General features: G+C 43.3%; 1 protein-coding gene across 6 annotated transcripts in view; it reads left to right on the top strand.

The window, feature by feature from the left end:
* The window catches only part of tle2a (TLE family member 2, transcriptional corepressor a), a 43022-nt gene that overhangs the window by 23485 nt on the left and 3074 nt on the right, over positions 1 to 16463 (top strand). Inside the window, exons 3-18 of one of the 6 annotated variants that reach the window (XM_017407155.3) lie at positions 2740 to 2803; positions 5484 to 5528; positions 7502 to 7564; positions 7873 to 7977; positions 8519 to 8729; positions 9099 to 9115; positions 9939 to 10034; positions 10417 to 10461; positions 11506 to 11667; positions 11767 to 11893; positions 12677 to 12882; positions 13199 to 13275; positions 14245 to 14494; positions 14676 to 14923; positions 15945 to 16092; positions 16173 to 16323. In XM_017407155.3, coding sequence (XP_017262644.1) covers positions 2740 to 2803; positions 5484 to 5528; positions 7502 to 7564; positions 7873 to 7977; positions 8519 to 8729; positions 9099 to 9115; positions 9939 to 10034; positions 10417 to 10461; positions 11506 to 11667; positions 11767 to 11893; positions 12677 to 12882; positions 13199 to 13275; positions 14245 to 14494; positions 14676 to 14923; positions 15945 to 16092; positions 16173 to 16323 — 2015 coding nt within the window. Of the gene's footprint in view, positions 1 to 2739; positions 2804 to 5483; positions 5529 to 7501; positions 7565 to 7872; positions 7978 to 8515; positions 8730 to 9098; positions 9116 to 9938; positions 10035 to 10416; positions 10462 to 11505; positions 11668 to 11766; positions 11894 to 12676; positions 12883 to 13198; positions 13276 to 14244; positions 14495 to 14675; positions 14928 to 15944; positions 16093 to 16172; positions 16324 to 16463 lie in introns of those variants that run through there. The other 5 variants (XM_017407153.3, XM_025003978.2, XM_017407157.3 and 2 more) reach the window with 5 other exon arrangements.

Raw genomic sequence — 16463 nt, 5'->3', positions numbered from 1 at the left:
CTCTCTCTCTCTGTCCTCTGAAACTTCTCTCCCTCCCTCTCAGTAAATGGTTCTCTGCCAAAGACTAATTATTACAGGCAATCATTTCGGCATGAAATCCCTACTTCCTGCTTGTCACTCTCATCCCCTCCCTCCGTCATTTTCTCCTCCTCTCCAGCTCCTTTATGCTCCTGCAGTAGCATAATGGTAACACACACACACTCTGTAATTCCATTCCTTAAAGTCCATTTTGTGGTAAATGGTTATTGCTTTCTTAGGACAACCTTGAGGTCTTGTAAGCACAGGAGGTGTGGGTCTGGTCGCGGTGAGTGTATATACATCAGCTGTGAAGCTTTGTAATGTTATTGTTCAGTTTGCGGTGTGCCAAAAACAGATGGATAATTTTACGGATAAGAGATTGACTTTCTTTTACTCTGAATCTCTTTAATATGATTTAATAGCATGAGCTACTGCTGCTCATTTTCTAAAACTTAAATCTGGTGAGCCGAAGAGGCATTATTATGACATTTCAGCTGTGAATTGATCATTTTAAAGTACCCTAAAGAAATGTCTTTTCTTTAACGAATCCTCTCAAAATAAGATGATTTGTTTAGAAGACAAATCATCAATAACAATCAACAATTCCATAACAGTTCTGCAAATTGTTATTGAACGCAAAAGTTGGGGCCAGTAAACAAATTTTCTAATATACAGAAAATTAAATTGATTTCTTTCTTTATTTTTTAGCTTTCTTGAATAAGGGAAAAAGTAATCAGTTAATGATTATTACGGCAATGCTTAACATTTTCCTGTTGAATTTTTACAATTTATCTTTTGTACATAGAATATCTGACAACCTTTAATATGCTTTGTAAATCAGAATAATAATACTTTCTACCTTTTTAATTAGTATTTTAAAAATCCAACACAATCAGCTGATTAAATATTACTGAAAAGGACCTCGAGTTACAGCTGCATTTTTCAAACCCAGAACAAAGGCTTGTTAGCTACATTCTTCTCAAAGCTCACACCAAAGTTTTTTTTTATCTTTATTTTTATTTGTGATGATTAAACAATAAAAAAGGGGGCTCCTTACACTAACTAACAGTTGCATTTGTTTTCCACCCAGCTGTGAGTGACATCTGCCAAGAGGCGATTCCACACTTAGTAAAATCTATAGCGTGGGTGTGGGGGTTTAATCCTCCCTACATTTCTTCCCCCACCACCTTACTTCCCGTCCTGCTTCTCTCCCTCTCCTCCCTTGTCTGCTCAACTGGCTGGCAATGATAAATGAGTCAATTATGAGTGTGTGTGCACGCAGCGCGGCAGAAAAGGAGCGGATGGGGACGTTATTACCTGTTGCGGCTGGGGGTAATGTTGCGGTATTAATCATATTCTAATTTTCCTCCTTCCACGCACCCCCGATGTCCCTTCTCAACACAGCCCCCCCCCCCAAATCAATCTATCTGCCGCCTGCAAACAAGTTTGTGTGAACTGCCAAAAGGCCCAAAATGTAGCAGATTGCTTCAGAGGGAGCGAGGAGCCAGAGGTGGTGGTGGGGGGTGGGGTATTTCTGTGGAGGAGAGAGATGGAAAGGCAACACAAAGTTTACGCTCGCCGTTCTTGGTCTCACAAATGGCAGCCTGCACCAAAGCTGATGTCAAAGTACCTGTTGTGCGGAGGTGGGTTTGTGTTGGTTCAGCTGGTCGCGTACGTCTCGATGTTTGTAACTTGTCGTGCAAGGGAAGCGACGTTAAAAAATACAGGCGCAAGCCAGAGTCTGCAAGTAGGTGTCTGCAAAATCTCTGTAAACAAAACAAACCCCGGTCTTTGTGTGTGCTGCGTAAACTTTTAAAAACTGCTCGCATTTAAACCCGAGTAGTTGCGTATGTGTATAATGAGTGCATTCCTGGTCCCATGTCTGCTGTGTAGCTGCATTAATTTCTCAGTAGTGGCACCCACCATTTAAGAGGAGAACTGTAGTGATTCCAACACGTCTGAAACACCGATATAAACAACAGCTCATACCATGACGCCACTGCTCGCTCACACCAGGTCCAATACTTGACTATAATCTTTGCTTAATAGGAAAAGTTTCTTGTTTTGAACCTGAAAACATTGATACAAGCGCGTTCGTTTTTGTGCATACCCAGCTATTCACATCGTCTAATTTTAAAGGACGCAGGGAAGCAGTTTTAGAGTTATTGGACACACAGGAGAGGCATTTGGCTGATCTCATCGAAGATGTTTCTTTTTTTTTCGTTGTTGTTTTTGTGTGAGCGTAGATCACTAAAACCAAAAACAGGTGATGTCCTGAACGTTAGAGGACATGAGTGATTCAGATGATTGAAAACTCTAAAGAGGTGTGAGAAGGGGAGGAGGAGATGGACAGATACAAAGACAGAAGGACTAGCTGATAATTAGGAAAGCAGCGAAATGAGAAAGAAGGTCCACAGATAGACTGAAAATTGTCCAGAAAGAGGAGGGGGAGAGACACCTTGGATGTTCCTCCCTGCAGTCTTGGCTGGATTTCTGGCCCCAAGCGTGACTTTGTCTATTTCTGCTCTGCTCTGAGGTGATAATGGGCTGTCAGCACTCCAGTCACCCCGCTCCCTCCTCCCAAGTGAGTGATGAAGGGGGGGGCTGCTGAGAAGAGTGTTGGAGGAGTAATTTGTTATGTCGCTAATTGCGTTGTGTATTTTTATTTGGGGTATGAGACAAATCCAAAAACAATTTGTTATCTGTTCTTCTCTGTTGCAGTTTGAAACTGGAGTGTGAGAAACTGGCCACAGAGAAGACTGAGATCCAAAGACACTACGTTATGGTGAGAAGCACAGAGCACACAAACACACATGCGATGTCTCCGCACATTCGCTCACAACAAACTCGCTGCCAATCCCCTAAATCCTTTTCATCTGCTTACAGCTGCCAAACAACACCCAGAAAAGAAAAAAGAAAATCACACACAAGCTCACACAAGCGTATATAGTCCTCCCTATTGGACACAACATAGATCAAAGTTTCATCACCTTCACTTAGTAAACTGTGTCCACAGTGTTAGAAAGTGAAAATAAAATTTAAATTAGAAATGTTATCGTAAATACTGCTTTCACACAAAGTATACACAAGTAATAGGCAGCTATATGAACCCACTCTCAGATATCTACTGTATAACTTTTATTCTTGGTGTTAGTTTACAAACCTAAAAAAAAAGTGCTGTATTGTTCTGGGCTCTGAAAATTAGTACCTTTTTATCATTATGTTAAATTTCTGAAATGAGTAATTTGTTGCTGTAGGACAGATCTGATAATTATAAATATTCCTGTGAATCCAAATCATTTGCATTTTTTGTATCTCGGGGACTTGATGTTTTCATAAAACTTAAGAAGGAAAACAAAAGCACACAAGTATAAATGTCTTTTTTTTTTCTACCGTTACGTCTTCAAGGATGCTTTGATGGATGCACAATCAGCAACTCATTTTTTTCTAGATAAAAGGGACTAAAGTTTCTGTCTTTTTTTTTTTTGTCTTTATTTTTAAGTCTGCAACCCCCCCACCCCTTGGTATTGTTGTAATCAGAGCCAGAAATCACCACAGCTGACAGAGAGTGGGCTGCCCAGAACCTCCTGTTCCAAAAAAGAGCTATGTGGCAATCTTGGCACAGAGTTGGGACTTGTGAGGGGGAGGAGATGGTAGCTGGCATCAAGCACAGGCCAGGTCTCCTCTGCCGGCTGATGATTTGGGGTAGTTTGGATGTTGCTAAGCAACAGGCGAAACTTGGCAAAGAACTGCAAAGCAGCGCTGCCAGGGAAGGCATCTTTTATGGAGGCTTAGAGGCAAACACACACAGACAGGAGCGTGCATGCACATGGCTCGGTAAAACACACACACACACCAAAGCACATAGATGCGTCCGCCTACACAGTTGTAGCTATAAACACACACACCTGCACTCACGCACGCACATATGCATGCTAACTGCCAGGAAAGATGTCTGGAGACAGAGGACCCCTGCCATCTCCTCTTCCATCCTGCCAGCCTGTTCTGGCTGCCCAACTGCCAATCTCCTCGCTCCACTACCAGCCTCACTGAAAAGCAAATGTCAGGCTGTCACTTTTCAAGGCATCAGACTTTAAAATGTTCTTCTTTTTGTCCATCTCTCAAGAAAGAGAGGGATCCATGGCTGTCTCTGTGGCATTCAACTCCTCCTGGATTTCTCCTTGTACTTTAAGATAAAAGCCATGGTCAAATAGCTCACATTAGACATGATTATTGCGGTAGTCTGTCCAGTGACAATTTCCCTGCATCACTTTAGGTTTTTTGGCTTCTGATTCATGCTCCAGAGTCATTTTAGTGCCACTGACTTTCAGCAGAGTCAAGATGAAATTAGTGGAGATGTGCTTTTAGGACATATGGCACTTCAGAGTGCTGTAATACATAACATAATTGGGCTGCCATTGTGTGACACTGGCAGCAAAAGGTTTCTGAGGGTTTTGAGATGGCTGAAATGGTTTGGAAAAAGCAGTGACTCATTTGTATTTTATGTAAGACATATACCATGTAACAAATAGAAATGTAATTATTTTTTTACTTGTAGAGGGTAAGCAATTATTTAATTCATTCAAATGTGCAGATATAGTGAACTGAATACAAAACTGAAAGTTCAAACTAAAGTATTTATAAATGACGAAATGGAAATTGAGGAGTTCCTCAAGGTTCAGTTCAGTCCTAACTATTTTTTATTTTATTTATCACCAATATTTTTTCGCTCTGAGAATAAAAATGATTAGAGAAAATATGATTTGGGAATTTTTTCTGTTGTAAAGAATGGATGAGACTGTGGCAACATGGATTAACAATAAACTAACAATGTCTCTGACTGCTTCTATATGTGCAGCCCTTTATATCTAAGGCTGTAATGGGGATTAGTTTTTTGTTGATTGTCATAAAAATATTTTTGACTGAAGTTTGATTTGTATGCTGCAAAAAGGCAAATCACCTCCTTCGTGGGTTTGAAACTAAAATGCCCTCAGAAATGCTCCAGGTTTATTTTTCTTTCTATTTCATTTTAGTCATGAAAATTGAACTGCTTTAGTTTTATCAAGCTGTTTTTAATTAACGTGAATGGAAATAATTTAGCAAAAAAAAGTCCTCATTAGCTCAAAACACAATTATTAAACCATGTTTTAGCATTGGTATTTTAGCAGCTTTGATTTCCTTGTGTTTACTGCAACAGTATGTATGGTTTTCATGATTCGTTCATTTAAATATGATTTTAGCAAATTAGGAAATTTAGAGTATTATCAAGAATTTAAGGCTCCTTTTAAAATTTTTTTGTAATGTCTGTGCTTTATCTCTTACCAGATGGATTAAAAAAGTATTTATTTCTGCAGTAAATCTCAGAAATCAGCATCTTATATGTATATATATGTATTTAAAACGATGTTTCAAAGTTTTCTTTGTGTACAGTTATTGAAATGAACAGATTCTCCTCTTTGTTTCAGTATTATGAAATGTCCTACGGCCTTAACATTGAAATGCACAAACAGGTGAGTCAGCTCTAAATCTCTTTTTTGCCTTGTGCTATTTTTTAGTTTTATTGTAGCTTTCTCTGTCCTTTGACTGTCAGTCATCTCTGCTCTGAGTAACCGTTTTCAGGAGACACATTTCCTCCTCTTCTGTTGCTAATCTCATCAGACGGACTTCTAAAACACTGTTATACTGTGGGGGCGTTAATAAGATCCACAAACAGAATTGGTTACTCCACTGCAGACGGATGAGAACACGCTGCCCTTCCCTCTCGCCCATCTTTAATCCCTGTTTGTTACTCAATCATTCCTCTCGTTCCCACCCTGCTTGTTTTTTTTCTATTCCCTCTTGGTGCTACTGTCTCTCTCATAATGCTTTTCTCTTTTAATCTCCATTTTTTTTCCACACTGTCCCGTCTCTCCTCCTTCCCATTGATTTCTCTTTCTCCAACCCCCCCACCCACCCCGGCCTCCTCGCAGACATACAGTCCATGCTAAATTTCACTTTAAATCAGGTCACTGCCTTCCTGCTGTCTACTCTGTATCTTCCTCTCGCTCTCTTCATTCATTTCACCATCTCAATCGCTTTGCGTTTGACGTGCCGCCGCCGCCGCCACTCCACCCCTCCCACCTCCACCCAGTCTCAATTTTCCTCCCCCGCCTCCCTTCTGTTTCTCCTTTTCTCCGTTTCTCTTCTCCCTCCCACATCCTTCCTTCACAGGCTGTCATTTCCTCCACCCAATCTGCCCTCTTCCTCCTCTTCTCCTTCCTCCACCTCCTTTTCATTTCCCCTTTTCCCATTTTGTCCTCCCCTCTTTATTCTCGTTCTGTAGATTGCTCGTGCTCTCTCCTTTTCTCTCTCCTGAAGATGTCATTTAGTAGCTGAAGTTCTCTAACAAGAAATCATTGTGTCTCCCTCGGGGTGGGGTGTGGGGGTGATGGATACAGAGAATGGAGGGAAAGAGGGCAGGGGGGTGGAGGGGGGGTGGCTGAAAAATTGAGAGCGCACAGAGGGAGAGATGTGCAAGAGTCGGAGGAATGAGAGAGGAAGAGGACGGAAAAAGAGGGGTAGAAGTTCAGTCCAGCATCAATAAATCACTTAGGAGAGAGGAGATGGGGGAGGGGGGGGAACCGACACACACACACAAACACCCCTGCGTGAATGTGCATTCTCACATTTTTAAGCTCACACACACACACACTCACAGCAGAGTCTAGCTGTCAACAAGATAAACAGCCTGCAGCCATAATGATGTTGTCATGATCTCTGCATGCATATCATTACTGGCCCTAACAGCCTCGTTGGACCTGACGCTAAACATGCTTGTGTGTGTGTGTGTGTTACACGTAACATGGCAGCACTTGTAACATTGATTATTGTGCTAATACTAAGGAGGGATGGAACAACAGATAGATGGATGAAGGGCTGGAAAGACCAATAAAAGAAAGTGAAAGACGATGGAGGGGGAGGGATGGTTATAAGAGAGGGATGGAGAAAGAGTTTGCTGTTGGTTGTGTAGAAGACGCGCACACACACACACACACACACACACACACACACACACACACACACAGAGCAACAAATACAGGAAATACACGCAGACAAAACAAACACATGGACACAGTAAGGACACATCAAAAGCACACACACACACACAAGATGGTGATTATTGTCTTCTGTCCTCCTTATATGCGCACACACAGAAATGCACAAACTGTGTGGGCTGGTTGTGGCCACAGCAGATGCTGTCCATGAATATTTTATCCAAACTCTCTGGCAGAGTTTCCATTTGCATGGACCAGATGTAAGCAGCTGAAATATTTACCACACCAGCCCTAAGAGAAGAAGGCCACAGCTCTCTGTGTGTGTGTGTGTGTGTGAGATGTTCACCAGTGTGTCAGTTTTCTTTATGTTCATGCTCAATCTTGGCTGTGTGATTGTTTGTGTGTTTATTCATCAAAGTGACAGTATCTTTTTTTTCCTCCCCGTTTAGACGGAGATTGCCAAGCGGTTGAACGTGATCTGTGCTCAGCTCATCCCCTTCCTGTCACAGGAGGTGGGGCTTACACACACACACACACACACACACACACACTGCACCCAGTTCTCTCTCTTCATTGTGACAGCAACCCACACAGAAGGGGTCCACATGCACACACATTTATCGGTATCTCTTTCACACAAACCTGCAGATTAACACACACCTATTTCTCCACCCAACTGCTGCAGTCACACTGAGAATGAAAAAGGGCATTAAAAATACTTAATATTAATGGATATTTTACAGGCTGATATTGAGTTTAAAGAAAAAATAAGTAGACTTTAAGCCCGATTCCCTTACTGATATTTTGGTTTGTTCCACAGCACCAGCAACAGGTGGTCCAGGCCATGGAACGCGCCAAACAGGTGACCATGGGGGAGCTAAATGCTTCGATAGGGGTACGTGGGCTCCCCCCTCTGCCTCATAGCGTGTGTACCTTATACTCACATTTTAAAATTTTTCCCTCTTTTCCTTTGCTTTTTTGCAAGGCAAACGAAGCTTTTCCAATTTTAAAATATGCTGATTTATTGGCCAGAATCTGAGTCCTATTCATTCTTTTAGATTAATAAAAAAAAAAAGAAACTTGTTTTGGATCTTAAATCTGTTCCAGAAATGAGAACAGCATTCCACAAAACTTCAATTACAACCCAACCAAGTGGTTAATGATTTGGCAAACATTTAGGTGCATTTTTTTCCTGAAAACATTTAACAAGCTATAATCAGCATTTCCGTTGGTTAAATTCTCTTCCCTTTGATTTGACCGCAGAGCTTTCCCTCCTATAGACCCACTGCCTTTATCTTGGCATTTCTCATGTGCACATCGCAGCAATTAGTTCCCTTCTTTCTCCTTTTTTCCTCTTGATTACTTCCAATGAGACCACTTCCTCCACTACTTGTAAGTCACCCAAGTTTCTCTCTCCTGTTTTCTTTTCTTTTTCGTCTTCTCTTTTGTTTTCCTCTTTGCAGCAGCAGCTTCAGGCGCAGCACCTATCCCAGCACGCTCAGGGCTTGCCGGTGGGTCCACACCCATCGGGACTGCCCCACCCCGGCCTGGCGCTCGGCGGAGGGTCCGGCTTGCTTGCCCTGTCTGGTGCTTTGGGGGCACAGCTGGCTGCCAAAGACGAGAGGGCGCACCTGGAGGCGGCGGCCGCCTCCCTCGCCGCCGCAGAGCACCACAGAGGTGCAGTGACTCTTCAGCTGACTTCCTTTTTTTTGTTTGTTTCTCAGAGCCTAATGTGTAAAAATCTGTGAGTTTAGTGCGAGGACAGGACCAGACGGCAGTTTGGAAGATAACATTATGCTGACGTAGAAGTAGCAAAAGCATTAAAGCTTGGCTGGATGGATTTTGATGATTGATTTTTGCTTTGGAATTCTGTCAGAGCACAGATTAGTTCTGGTAACAACACTCCTCGGGGATATTTCTTACACAGAGTCATCAGTGTATGAAGTGACAAGAAATAATTTCTGTCGTCTATGTGTCCTTATATGCCTTTCATGTTCTGCTGCCTGCTACCTGGATGTTCGGGACATCTCTTCCTGGGCCGTGCAGACCGCGAAGCAGGACCAGTGAGTGCGAATCACAACCCATCACTTAATGTCACATATAGACATGCTTAGTTTATTGTTTTCCGCAGGGTGAATTCAGTTTTGATAAGAGGCATTACCTCCACAAGGACTGTTGTTGAAAGTGGGATGTAATCCACTCCTTACAGCTTTAGGAATGTCAGCATAAAAGTAAGAAAAGCTGGTATACAAAACTGCAAAAATGTACCTTTTATTCCATGTGGTAAAGAAAAAAACATATTTATTTTTGGCAAGCCAGTGTTGCTTTCTTTTGTACCAGATTTATCTCTTAAACCGCCAACTCTCAGCAGATTACCACCAAGGAGCAGATTTAAAACTTCTTAAAAGAAACCAAAAACGAATAAAATCAATACGTCGAGCTCTGCTTAAGTTTGACTCTGATGAAGGAGTGGCTGGTCTGCAAAGGCACCTTGGAAGTTTCTGCGCTCCGAGCAGTCGGACAAATTATCCCTCGATATACACAAGCTTTGTCAGCTTTGATTTTCAGCGCACACCGACCTGCTCCACAGTCTTCTGTGATGCCTTTTAAGAAAAACTCTGTTTCCAGCTGCCTCCCTCTCTGAGTCGGCCAGTCGATGCGGCCTCATATTCTCTCACATTCATCTCCGCAGCTCATGAGCCTGACATGATTTATGCAGTCCCTCTCACCTCATTATCACCCTCTTCCTTCCTTTCTGCCCTTGCACCCCTTTTTCTCCACTCCTCTGTCCTTTCTATCTTCGGCTCTCCCCCCCCTTCACTCCTTGCCTCACCCTTTTGGCTCTCGTTTTTCAATCTAATCCTCTCTCTTTCCTTGTCTCTGCAGAGCTCTCTTTCCAACGGGGATAAGGGTCGTTCAGCAGACTACCTCAGCAACGGCAAGAAGAGGAAAGCAGACGAGAAGGAGTTTATGACGGACTATGTGAGGAGGCTTTCATAAAGCTTAAATGTTTTGAGGAATTGTAGGGGGGGAAAAAAGAATCTGAAGATTTTTGTCTGTTTAAGACAATTTCTGAAATATTACATTTTACATTTTGTGGTAACTGTGAAAAAGCAGATATATTGATCTTTGTGGGGGCTTAGTCTTTGTTCAAAATCCTTGATAGTTATCATCCGTTTAGGACTTTTGGATACGCATATTTAAAAAACAAAAACATGAGCCTGGGAGGGTTTCATCTCCCCAAGTTAAGCAATTTCAAATTCACTGGGTGTAAGGTTTGGGTCTGTTTGTCTGTGTGTAATCTGCTTACAACAGGGAGCAGAACAGGAACATCTCCTTTTACTTTCTCTCTTTTGTCTCACAGGGCAGCGATGCAGATAAGAGCGATGATAATTTGGTGGTGGATGAGGTTAGTAGGCGGCCGCTGGCCTCCGTTTGCCTCACTTGACCGCTTTCATCAGCTTGGATCGTGTAAACATACCCAGCAGAATCATATGAATAACAATAATCCCCTGCCGCCCTCCTCTGCCTCCACCTGGCCTCATTTAGTTGCACACACATCCACTAAATACATACATATGTAGGTACACGGTCTCAGCTGCATGCATGTTGAAAAGAAATAGAAAAACAGAGGTTTTTCCTAATAAAAGAAACAAAGGGAAGAAAAAAAGCAGCACTAATCTATTCACATATTTGTCTTTAATCTTTTCATATCTGTATCGAAAAGGACATAAAGTCAAACATCAAAAAGATTTTTGCAGATCTGGTCCAGATCACATACAGATGTAGCATTAATGATGATTTGAACTGCACCAAAAACACAAGCGAAAAGCTGAGTGAGGAAGAAAGTGTTGTCAGGAGCCGTCAGTGAGCTGAAGCTGAGATACTCCCAGGCAGAGCTGACACCAGTGATGTCCCAGCGACGGGTCTTTGTCCATTACTGTTTAACTGGAAAGTCCAGATCTCTCAGTTCATATTAGAACATACAAACCAGGTATCTTTTTGACTTGGAGAGTCTGAATTCTGCGGTTGCTCCACGCAGAGCCCACAGATCTGGTCTGATCTCTCAGCAGCAAATAAAAGCTGAGAAACAAATCTGATTTAGTTGCTATTCGAACAAAGATTCAGACAAATACAGTTTGTTGGGTTCTTAGTTTGTTTTGGTGTAATTTTTTTTTCCTTTGGGTTTCTCAGGTGTTGTTTAGCTACATTGAAAGACCTGAAACATAAAGTAGGATTATGATAAAGAAGATTAATTCTTCACCAGGTTGATTTGCTCTCTCAGACCTTTAATCGTGGATCTCAGTCACCATCACTGGGAACTGACGTTCTGTGTAAACAGTAAAGCAAAACAGCTGTTTGAAAAAGAAAAACACGATTGAACACGATGGGAAATGCTTTTTTTCCCACCCAATCTTGTTTAATAAAGTTTTTTGTTGTTTGTAATGCTCAGGACCCATCATCCCCCCACAGCGTGCAGTCCTACTCTTCACGGGAGAATGGTTTGGATAAGATGCCCCCGTCTCGTAAGGAGGGGCCCCCGCAGGCCAGCCCCACCTCTCTGGCGTCGTCCAGCAGCGCTACCTCCCCCTCACGTGGCAAAGACCCCCCACAGGTAGCTGTGCCACATGTGTTAGGACGCTGCATTACGTTTTAATTTGTATATCGAACCCTCCTTGAGCTTCCCTTTTTATTTCACTTTTCTCCCGTGCAGAGAGAAAAGTCCAGCACTCCAGGTATGAAGCCAGGGACCCCCATGTCTCAAGAGTCCAACACCCCAGGACCAAGTGGGCCTCCGCAGTTCAGACCTGTTCCGGGCAAGCCTGGCGTAGACCCCCTTGGTAAACGCATCACTGCAAATCCTCACTACTTCCTCGCACATAAAAGATCAATAAGAATAGGAATTTATTTTTGCACAGTTGGACTTTTAGCCCGTTCTTTCATTGTTGCACAAAATGTTTCTGTCAACGCTGGGCCGCTGTAGTTGGTATGAGTGTCAGCCAGCTCCCCACCGCCAACCGCCATCTGGACTTAATAAGCAGCTGTGGGCAAAAATATTCAGCGTGCCCCACGTTTTAAATGGAAAGATTAAGAGAGGTGATGGACTGTGACTGTGAGCTGCTTCGTAATGAGCCTCTATCTATTCCAGCATATCTTTTTTTTTTTTTCCTCGCTCTTTTTTTTATACATCACCTGTTAGCTTCCTGCTCCAGTTTCACACACTCTATTATGCATGCAAGCAAGCATATATCTCATACATACACACAATGCATCTGCACGTGTGGACAGAGGACATAAGGGATGTCCCTGTGAGTACACAGACGTACATGTACCGTCTCCCTGCAGGAAGGTGCGGTGGCCAGCAGGGGTCAGTAGTGGTCCAGTGCTGCAGCTAGTGGCGTTCTCTAGCTTTTTGTTGCAGCTTGTTCACAGCTTGTCAGTCACAGCTGTGTGAAAGGCTCTTCAGAAGGCGCCACACTAATTGATTGTGTATCTTCTTTCATCCCACGCTAAGATTACAAATGAAGCTCTGGAATGATTGACACACTTTATTATTTGCCTCACTTGGTAATTTATCTAAAACAAATGAACATTCTTGTCTTTTCATTTCTCCCCACCTCCAGCTCTGGGCCTGAGAAACCCCCTGGCGGTGCAGGGAGCGTACCCTCCAGGAGCTTTTGGCCTCCCTCCTCCGGGGGTGAATGGCGACCTGCCCGGGACGGCGGGCTACGGCGCCGGGCTCCACTTGGTTTCGCCCCAGATGAACGGAGCGGCGGCGGCGGCGGCGGCAGCAGCTGCAGCTGCTGCAGGCTACGGACGGTCCCCCGTGGTGAGCCTGACGCTGTGCAGATCATTTATCTTTGCAGCGTCACCGTCATATGCAATGTCTCAGCATCTAAACATGTCAAAGGGGCAAAAAAGGAGGCTGTATATGGAAAAGAAGAGTGTTTTAGTAGAAAAAGGGCTGCTTTGTCACTTTTCTTCGACTTTGACTCTTGAAAGCGCTTTTTGATTTATATGATCTAATTTAGTTCAGATTTTATAAATCTAATACTGCCTGTTTTACCCTTTTTAATCAGTAAACTCTCCTCTCCTCTGACTGTATTTTTCTGTAGCTTATTTGAAGTAATCTCCATCTGTTCCAGGTGGGCTATGAGTCTCCACACCCACATATGAGGGTCCCTGGGCTTCCTGCCAGCCTGCAGTCAGCTTCAGGAAAACCGTGAGTGTTTTTTTTATTTTTTTTTATCTTGGCTATGACTTAAATCTTCTCTCGCTCCCCCTCTTTTGTTCTCTCATGAAGCCCAGTCCCTGTCATTTACCAACTTCAAATATGTCCCCAAATTACAGGAGGAGTCACTGATGTTTCTAATTATTTTGCAGGAAATGACAGACATTAAAATGCCATTAGGAAAACCTATAAACAACTCTTCTGCTGTTTACCTAGAAGCTGTGTGAAGGTGACGTCCAGGATTTAAGGCAGTGGCACCTCAGACTTGCTGGAAGAGATTTTAAATTAAAATTCCTCATTACCTTGTTAATCAATCTTTAGTTTACCTTAAAAAGTCTTTATTTATGAGCTTTTTAGTGAATTCATTCATTGAGCATTTGTTAATAATTTTAATCAGGACGTCTCGCTCTACTTAAAATTTCAATATATATATTTTTTATGTTGATAACCACATCCTGTAAGTGAAAATTTTAGAGCAATTTAAATACTCAAATAATGATACAACTATTCACAAGTTAAATAGATGTAAGTAGTAAAAGCTGGTTTATTTATTTGATGATTTTCTGCTAACTAATTGCAACCTTTCTCCTCTTTCATGGTTATGTCCCAAAAACTAATCCAAGAAATCCTAAAAGTCCCTGTTTTTATGATGGTGCTGAAAGAGGATTCTGATGACAGCTTTGTTTTTAGGAGGTGATAGCATTCTCTTTAAATTTAAAGGGGGTTTTCTTGAGAATAGAACAGGTTGGCAAGAGTAAAGGAGCCTTTCAGAGAATGAGACAGATTCTGCTGAGGACAGATTCAGTCCTTCCTCCCTGTGTAACCCTGTTTTAGCATGAGGTGTCATGTTTTAAGGGTCCCTTTTGACTGTTTTTGAACTTTCATAGGAGTCAAATAGTGCCTCCCCTGTCACCTGACAGCTGCCGCGACTCTTCCCTCTTCCCTCTGTCTCCGTCTCAGTGCCTACTCGTTCCACGTGAGCGCAGACGGTCAGATGCAGCCCGTGCCGTTTCCCCCAGACGCCCTGCTGGGGCCGGGAATCCCGCGTCACGCCCGCCAGATCCACACGCTGAGCCACGGAGAGGTGGTGTGCGCCGTCACCATCAGCACCTCGACGCGCCACGTTTACACCGGAGGCAAGGGCTGCGTCAAGGTGTGGGACATCAGCCAGCCAGGGAGCAAGAGTCCCATGGCTCAGCTGGACTGTCTGGTGAGACGTGACGGAGGAGGGAGGCTGCTTCATATTCAGAAACGTTTATGTCAAGTTTCCAATAAAGTTTTGTTGTTTATGTGTAAAAGCGTACTTGGAATTAGGAATCACTTCTGTATAGTTGCTCTAAATCCTTCATCATGCAGCTGACTCACAGGAAATCTCGTCTTTGTCCAATCAGAACAGGGATAACTACATCCGCTCCTGCAAGCTGCTCTCTGACGGGCGAACCTTGATTGTTGGCGGCGAGGCCAGCACGCTGTCCATCTGGGATTTGGCCACGCCCACTCCCCGCATCAAGGCGGAGCTGACGTCGTCTGCGCCGGCCTGCTACGCCCTGGCCATCTCCCCCGACAACAAGGTGTGCTTCTCCTGCTGCAGCGACGGCAACATCGTGGTCTGGGACCTCCACAACCAGACGCTGGTCAGGTGAGAGGAGAAACTGCTGACTCATCATGAATCGCTGCCTTTCAGTCAGACGAGGAGAGCAGATAGAAACCAGAGGCAAGGATAGATACACCTGAAGAAAACTGACAAACAGATGGATAAAAAAGAAGAAATACAACCTGTGTGTTTTTATTCCTGTAAAAGAAAAGATTTGTTTTTATAAAGTAACCATCAAACTTTCTCTACTGTGCTCAAGTGACTTCTTATCCCAAATATTTAGATTCATATTCTGAATTTAGGGGTTTCACCAGCTAATAGCATCTGTTTTTCTTCAGATTCAGACAGGAACTGTCTCTGCTCCGGTTATTGTCGTTTACATGTTGACAACGTTCCTTAAAGATGTTCAGATATTAGTTTCATGTATCTGGCAAAACCTTCAGTGCTGTTGCAGGATGCCCAAAATGTGACAGCTTGTTCTGCTAAGTCAGAAAACAGTCTGCCACTAAGCGTTTTAGTACAAAAGCAAACATTGGCAACAGAAAACTTGAACAAGTTGTATTAAAGGATCATTTTGATTATTAGTTTTCTGTTTAAAGCTTCTGTACTGTAAAGTGATTCAGGCTAATCTTTGCTGGTTTAAGATGAGAAATTATCCCAACTGGACCGTGTCACGTTGTTCACTGATTCCTGGTGATCTCCCATCTGTTGTTTGGTTTGTCTGTCTGGTCTCAGGTCAAACAGGCAGCTTTTATTTATTTATTTATTTTTCTGTGAAGGGGCAAGTTTGGAAGTCGCTCCTGAGTCATATAAAATGAAACTATTGGATAAAGACTCCTGATCAGATCTTTATTTGTGACAGATTTTAAAGATTTTGGTCATAAGTAGCAAATTAAAAAAAAATGCTTCACCTTTTTGTGGAAAAAAAAAACTACTAACATGATTTTGTTTTTTTTTTAACACTCCTAAAGAAATCCTTAAGATATATTTTAATCAAAATCAGGGCAGTGAGGAAAAGAAATTGTGTGTTTGTGCTCAGACTCTTTGTGTGCGTCTCCTCCTGCAGGCAGTTCCAGGGCCACACAGACGGGGCGAGCTGCATCGACATCTCCAACGACGGCACCAAACTCTGGACCGGAGGGCTGGACAACACGGTCCGCTGCTGGGACCTCCGAGAGGGACGGCAGCTGCAGCAGCACGACTTCACCTCACAGGTGCTCCTACAGTCCACACACACACACACGCTCTGTAGCGTTCTTCCTTATCCTCACGCACCGTCTCCATCTGCCTGCAGATCTTCTCTCTGGGCTACTGTCCGACGGGCGAGTGGCTCGCCGTGGGGATGGAGAGCAGCAACGTGGAAGTCCTGCACGTCTCCAAACCCGACAAGTACCAGCTGCACCTCCACGAGAGCTGCGTCCTCTCCCTCAAATTCGCCTACTGCGGTACGTAAAGTGATGCCAGCTGCATAACAATACCTGAGTGTATTTAATCTCAGCAAGGTAAAACAAATTCCCAGCTCATCATTCAGAACTCATTTCCAATAGCAGCACCTCTGTATCTGCCCCCCCTCCCCCTCCCCCTC

The sequence above is a fragment of the Kryptolebias marmoratus genome, linkage group LG24, assembly GCF_001649575.2.
Source record: "Kryptolebias marmoratus isolate JLee-2015 linkage group LG24, ASM164957v2, whole genome shotgun sequence".
In the NCBI taxonomy this organism is placed as follows: domain Eukaryota; kingdom Metazoa; phylum Chordata; class Actinopteri; order Cyprinodontiformes; family Rivulidae; genus Kryptolebias; species Kryptolebias marmoratus.
The sequence above is the reverse complement of the archived record's forward strand: the minus strand, read 5'-3'. Positions and strand labels throughout refer to the sequence as shown.